We start from the raw sequence: 7,295 nt of genomic DNA, 5'->3' as shown, positions 1-7,295 counted from the left end.
CGGCTGGACAAACACCTGTCAGGGATGCTCTAGGCTGATCCTGCATTGAACAGGGGGTTGGACTAGATGGCCTGTAGGGACCCAACTCTGTGTAATTCTATGTTGTTTAGATCATGACTACACCAATATAATTTTGTTTTCATCTGTATGCTCTATGCCATGGCTCAGTGGCAGAGCATCTGCTTGGCATGCAGAAGGTCCCAGGTGCAATCCCCGGCGTCTCCAGTTGAAAGGATCAGGCAGGAGACAATGCGAAAGACCTCCGCCTGAGTCACTGGAGAGCCACTGCCAGTCTGAGTAGACAATACTGACTTTGATGGACCAGTGGTCTGGTTCAGTATAAAGCTGCGTCATGTGTATTCATGTGCTAATTACTCTTTTCTGGAATAGTCATGGGTGTATCCAGCCAACCAGTCAATGGGATGATGTCAGAATATCACGTAGCCAATAGGATTCTGCTGTATGCTGAGACCAGTGATGTTCTGGAAGAGCATAAGGGTGATCTGCAGGGGTCATTTCGTAGAAAAAGAGGTGCAGGAGCTCATTAGCATAACTCATTAGCATAACTTATTTGCATATGTCACACCCCCTGACATCACTGGAAGTGTGTCAGAAGGCAACACCCACCGCCCAGGCTCCACTGGACTCTTTTGGATTGCTAGCTATGGGGCGTGCAGATCTGTCCTCGCAGAGGAGGGAGAGCTTGTACCTGAATAAACCTCGGTCTTAAAGGTGCCACTGGACTGTTTTGCACCGGGGGAGGGGCCTCTGCAACGTACCTGGCTGCTTCTTGCTCTGACTGAGGGCTGCTGGGAGCAGGGGGTGGGGCTTGTTGCATGTGCCTACCCCCTGGGCTCTTTACTGCCGGAGCTCCGCTCCTGTGCGCTCCTGCAGGAAATGACCCCTGGTGATCTGACTGAATAATCAAACGTTTGGTGGGAATGCAATAGAGGGCCTTTTCAATGGCAACCCAACAATTATAGAACAACCTCTCCAGGGAGGTACACCTGGCCCCCTCACTTTTGATCTTTAGGAGGCAGTCGATGATGGTTTTATATTAGGACCATATATGATTACGTACTAAGAATCCTAAACTGTGATTTAATTTTTAATGTGTTTTATTTATTCTATCTCTTTTGTAAACCGCCTTCTTTCATAAGAAAGAAAGGCAATTAATGTTTTGAATGAATGAATGAATGAATGAATGAATGAATGAATGAATGAATGAATGAATATTTTCCACAATGATTTTTGAACAGTCTTGAGAATAGGGAGACTTTCTTTTTTTTGGAACGTCTTGTGGAAAAAAAGAGTGTAGTTTTGATTCACCTGTGGTTTCATGGCTGGATAAAAGTCATCAAAACACATACACACGTATACACTGTCTTCATCTTTCTTGCTGGATAGGTTGTGACCCTAATGTAACTCGTTGATTCCCTCTTCCAGAACATTCTGATCTGATCGCCTCACAGACACCATTTCTTTGATGTTGAAGACACAGACGAGAGGGCCATGGATGTGAAAGAAAGGAAGCCGTACCGATCTTTGACCAGACGCCGTGATGCCGAACGCCGCTACACCAGTTCCTCAGCAGAGAGCGAAGACAGCAAAATACCTCAGAAGTCCTACAGCTCCAGTGAGACTCTGAAGGCCTATGATCAGGACTCTAGGCTGACATACGGCAATCGGGTTAAAGAAATGGTACACCAAGAGGCGGATGAGTACTGCCGAACAGGTCTGTTCCAGAGCTGGGGAATGGGTTTTGTTGTTGTTGTTGTTGTTCAGTCGCACAGTTGAGTCTGACTCTCCGCGACCCCATGGACCACATCATGCCAGGCCGACTCTTTGTGACCCCATGGACCACATTGCACCAGGCCCTCCTGTCCTCTGGAGTTTGCTCAACTTCATGTTCGTTGCATCGATAACACTGTCTAACCATCTCATCCTTTGCCATCTCCTTCTTCTTTTACCTTCAATCTTTCCCAGCATCAGGGTCTACTCCAGTGAATCCCAAGATGTTGATGTTCAGTCTTGCCATCTCATTTTTGACCACATCCAACTTACCTTGATTCATAGACCTTACATTCCAGGTTCCTATGCAGTATCGTTCTTTGCAGCATCGGACTTTCCTTTCACCATCAGACACATCCACAGCTGAGTGTCCTTTCGGCTTTGTCCCAGCCGCTTCACTCTTTCTGGGGTTACTTGTACTTGCCCTCTGCTCTTCCCCAGTAGCATATTGGACACCTTCCGACCTGAGGGGCTCCTTTTCCGGCATCATATCGTTTAGTCTTTTGTTACTGTCCATGGGGTTTTCTTGGCAAAGATACTGGAGTGGGTTGCCATTTCCTTCTCCAGGGGATCACGTTTTGTCTGAGTTCTCCGCTGTGGTCTGTCCGTCCAGGGCCCCAAATTTTGACAGTTGTACTAATTTCTTGTGGAACTTTTTAGTATACAAAGTGACAAGAACCGTACTTCCATAGAGGGAATGAAATTTAATTAAGTGTCTTCAGAGCTGAGCAGGAATTAGAATCTAAATGAGGTCCAAGCTAGATGATATGTTTGACACAATTCGGTTTAGGGCTCACCCAGCCTGACTTGGAGTCATACGTGCTGTCAGAGAGCTAACATTCCCAAGTACTCTGGGTCCCAATTCCACTTGGGAACATAGTATGGGAGGACAAGGGCTTCATCCTTCTCTCCCATGTTGTTTTCTGGAGCTGAAATGGCTGTAATTTGCCCCACTCCTTCCGATGCAGCATGTGGAGCCCCCCAGCAGGGCAAACAAGCCCCTCCTCAGGAAGCATCTCTAGCCCCCATGCAAAATTACTCAGCCGAATCAGGCCCCAGCACGCTTGGAAACCCTAGTTTCCCAATGGCAGATATGACTGCCGGTTGAGTTGGGGGAACCCCAACCTGACTCGTGTCAAATGAATTTTCTCGTTTGGCTCATAGTAATAGGAAGTAATTTTAAATTGGGAGGTTCAGACACCAGATTTGTAACAAGGACCCCAGATCTTCTTCAGATTGAACTCCCACTGGGAGAAGAAGAAAAGGAAGAGGAGGAGGAGGAGATTATGATAATGATGATTGGATTGGTAAGAATGTGCTCATGGTTGAAAATGTAATGTGAATAACATGATGGTGGCCACCTTAGGGGGGGAGGGAGAAAATAGAGGGGGGAAAGTATCAAAAAGTTGGAACTAAACTGTAATGTAATAACAATATTGGGATACAATAAAAAAATTGGGGGGGGGGAGATAATGATGATTGGATTTATACCCTGCCCTTCACTCGGCATCTCAGAGTGGCTTACAGACTCCTTTCCCTTCCCCTCCCCACAACAGACACCCTGTGAGGCAGGTGGGGCTGAGAGAGCTCTTTCGAGGACTGCTCTTGAGAGAACAGCTCTGACAGAACTATGGCTTGCCCAAGGCCATCCAGCAGGTGCAAGTGGAGGAGTGGGGAATCAAACCCGGATCTCCCAGATTAGAGTCTGTGCACTTAACCACTACACCAAACTGGCTCTCACTACACCGAGGTGGCTGATTGATCAAAAAGGTTGATCCAAAATGGATTCATGGTTGTTTTCTAATACAGCCCAGTCCCAAGCTTTACAGAATGTAGAAGTTGGTAGGGAGGGTTATGAGGAACATACACAAAGGATGCATCTTTAGCAGGCCTCAGACTTGGGACTCTGGACAACCTGGCACCAGCGTTCCCTCTAAGCTGAGTTAGTGTGAGCTAGCTCACAGTTTTTTAGCCTCCAGCTCGCACATTTTTGTCTTAGCTCAGGAAGGATGGCTCCAGAGCAAACTCATTGATGCAGGCGCCAAATCGCTCACTCACCACTTTAATGCCAGCAGCTCACAAAGTAGGATTTTTGCTCACAAGACTCCACAGCTTAGAGGGAGCATTGCCTGGCACACATTTGCAGCAGCATATTTTCAACAATGGAGAATGTAGTTTCTGTCTATCTGCTTTCTCTGTCTATCTTTTCATCCTGCCCTTCCTCCAAGGAACTCAAAGGGAGGGGAAGAGATCCACCTGCCCCTTTGAAGGGAAAAGACCCACGTCCCGCATTGTGTGCTGCTCTAGGCATTTCCCAGATCTCTACAGTAAAAGCCATAGAGATCAACTATAGAGACTTGGGGATCTCCTAGGGTGTCACACGGCGCAGTGACACCACTTCCGGGCGCTGGCCCAGAAGTGACATTGCAGCACCACCCGACACTGTCCCCCCCTCCCTTTTTTTTTTTACTCCTGCTGCTCATTTGTACAGCGGTGGAGACTAGTGGCGGGAGGTAGCCCGCCGAAAGAGGCAGCCTGGCAACCGTACATTTCTACAATTCACAGACTCCTGCAGGCTCTCCCCCTGCCCCCTTCCAGACAGTAGTTTTCTGTGTCCTGTTCATTCGTCTGAAGCTGCTTGCCGCTGTGAGGGTGGGTTGAATGGGACTGGCCACTTCTCTGTAAGAAGGCCCTGTGGCATTCTCCGGATTCATTCATCATATCCTCCCTCCTTCTTCTCGCAGCCAACTCCGTCATATTGGCAGAACACGGGAGCGCCAACTGTCCCCCGCCTGTCAATGCCGTCAGAAACCTTAATCTGTCTTAGTTAATTAAAAAGGCGTGAAGTTCACCCCTAGATCCTCTGCCCTTCGCATAACAGACCACAGCTCTGAGAAAGGACGGCTATTACGGGGCGTATTCTTAGCATCGAGCAATTTCTTCTCGGCCTTTTTGTTTAGGGTTTTCACCGCGTCCCCTTTGTCTGCCGGTTCCCTCGGCTTCACGGGGAGCAAACCGAGTTAAGCAGCTATCTCCCCAGGTGCAGAGGGGGGGAAGAAAACTTTTATACTACCAAAGCTGCTTGTGCTGAGCGGCACATCCTCCACACCTGCATTCTCGCAAAAGCCCTTACCTGCTGGAAGCGGCTTTGTGGTGAGCCAGCTCGTCCACAGGTGTGACCTACATAATAGCACCGGCTTAGAAAAGTACAAAAGTCTTAGCCTTTTCTAGCTTAAGAGTAGAAATCTGCTGCTCAGACCTTATCAGGAACATGCAGCTGCCGCAGAAAACGGTAGCCGTGTGTGTAGACTCTTCCCTCTCTGTTCGACAGTGTGTTGTCAGACCCCCCAGTCCAGTTACACTCAACAACTCTGTCTTGGCAGTGATAAGTTTATTGAGATGTATGCAGGATCCAGAAAGACATTGTGTTAGAACGGAAGACTTTTGGCAGGTACAAGCTTGATAAAGATAATTGGAATAAAAGTCCCTTCCTTCACCCATGCATACGTCACATTCACACCACGCTAACCTCATCTGTTCTGATCTTGGGAGCTAAGCAGGGTTGGACCTGGTTATTACTTGGATCGGGGACCACCAAGGAATCCAGGAGTCCTAGGCAGTGGCAAGCCACCTTTGTTCATCTCTTGTTTGGGGGTCTCTATAAATCAGTTGCACTTTGACAGTACTTTCCACCACCACAGAGAGGCACAGCTTTGGTCAGCATCAAAGGATAATTATAACTATGATCTTGGTCCTTTCCGCACTAGACCTTAAATTCTGGTTCAACCCTGTTCCTGAACTTACATTCTACACCACACGTAAGTTCACCCCTGTAATTATCTCGGGGCATTTTTACAGTCTACACTGCACTCGAGTTCACCCCTGTCATTATCTCGGGCTATTTTTTGTTTCCACATTACATTGAGGTCACCCCGGTTTCTCCCCACACTCGTCCCAGGATAAACGGATGCTGCCATAACCAGGGATAAATGCAAGGTATTGTGTCGCGAGTTGAACACTGATAAAACCAGGACTGCGATCCAAGTGCAGAAAGGACCCTTGGCACGCAAGTTTGGAAATTTTTCATCTGCAGCAAAAGATCCTTCACTATACTTTGATTGCAGCTCAGGCAGATCCCATAATTTGCTTACGGGGCATGAAGGCTCACGGGCTGCTGTTTTGCTATCCCTCAATGAGATGGTAGGATCATTCCCTTTCTGTATTTAAAAGAGGTGGAATAGATTATCCCCAGATACTTTTTACCTCTTGTTGCTACATTTTATCAAAATGGCGGAGAGCAAAAAATAAAAATGTGAATTTAATGGATAAATGAGGCTTGGAATAGAATCGCTAATTGGTCTAGACAGCTTGCTGCACAAATCTTTTGGAAGGGAGTGAGAGAGAGGGGGGGAGCTAATATTTTAATGTTTGTCTGTGCTGCCTTGAACTGATTATGTAGCTCTGTTGGTAACGAGACGCCAATCCAATAGTCATTTTTTCCCCAGGTAATATTTTTAGCCCGCTAAACAATCGCATCTGTTCAGCAGCTGAATGGTCTCCGCTGTGACCTTATCAGAGTGGAAAATGTCAAGTGGGTCGGTGTCTAGGTGGACGGCCTTACATGCCCACAAGGGATGGGTTTTGTGCGATTCAAAAGGCGGTATGTTCCGTCAGGATGTGGGGCTTGCAGCTGTGCTGGAATGCAGTGTGCGAGAGAGGCCACGTCGGGCAGGTGAAGAGCTTGAAGAGGACATAAACAAGTTCTCATGACCACTTCCCTGCGTGACCAAACAAAGCCTATGTTCCTTCCACTGGGGTGAGCCAGCGTGGTACAGCTGATTGACAACTAGCCTCAGATGTGGGAGATCTGGGTTCTAATTATTGCACAGCTATAAAAGGCGCCCAACTGTATGCGCTCATGTGTCGAAATCCTCTAGTAACGTCAGTATTATCTCTACTAAGACAATTTTCTTGTTCTTCTTCCTTCAGGGGCCAACTTTTCTCTGAGGGAACTGGGCCTCGAAGATGTCACCCCTCCACATGGGACTTTATACAGGACGGATATAGGGCTGCCCCACTGTGGCTACTCCATGAGTGCTGGCTCGGATGCAGACACTGAAGCCGACGCCATTATGTCACCGGAGCATCCGGTGAGGCTCTGGGGGCGCAACACCAAATCGGGCCGCAGCTCGTGCTTGTCGAGCCGGGCCAACTCGAACCTCACCCTCACCGATACCGAACACGAAAACACCGAAACCGGTAAGAGACAGCACCAGGGTGGAAAAGGGGTCACATCTTGGAGCTTCTTCAAATGACGTCTCTATCCGTTTCTTGTTCGATTCCGTTTCTTTTTAAAATATATATATATATGTAGCCTGTTTTTCGTATTTTAGGACATTTGACTTGAGCGAGAGATGGTGGAGCAGGGGAAAGGGAGGGATGACGTTATTTTAATAGTGAACTTTGTTCCGTGGTACTGAATATTCAGAAACGAACCACTGAAG

The 7,295-nt window shown here is 47.7% G+C and overlaps 1 protein-coding gene across 1 annotated transcript; it reads left to right on the top strand.

The window, feature by feature from the left end:
- Nucleotides 1-1,512: 1,512 nt before the first annotated feature.
- On the top strand, nt 1,513-7,050 carry LOC107121416 (teneurin-4-like; the record flags this gene model as incomplete). The annotated part of the gene is made up of 2 exons (XM_015424329.1): nt 1,513-1,735; nt 6,781-7,050. Coding segments are annotated over exons 1-2 (493 nt in total), but the record flags the coding sequence as incomplete, so codon positions are not given.
- Nucleotides 7,051-7,295: the final 245 nt, after the last annotated feature.

The sequence above is a fragment of the Gekko japonicus genome, unplaced genomic scaffold (genome assembly GCF_001447785.1).
Source record: "Gekko japonicus isolate JY-2015 unplaced genomic scaffold, Gekko_japonicus_V1.1 scaffold2973, whole genome shotgun sequence".
NCBI classification, from domain to species: domain Eukaryota; kingdom Metazoa; phylum Chordata; class Lepidosauria; order Squamata; family Gekkonidae; genus Gekko; species Gekko japonicus.
This window is presented reverse-complemented; position numbering and strand designations above follow the sequence as displayed.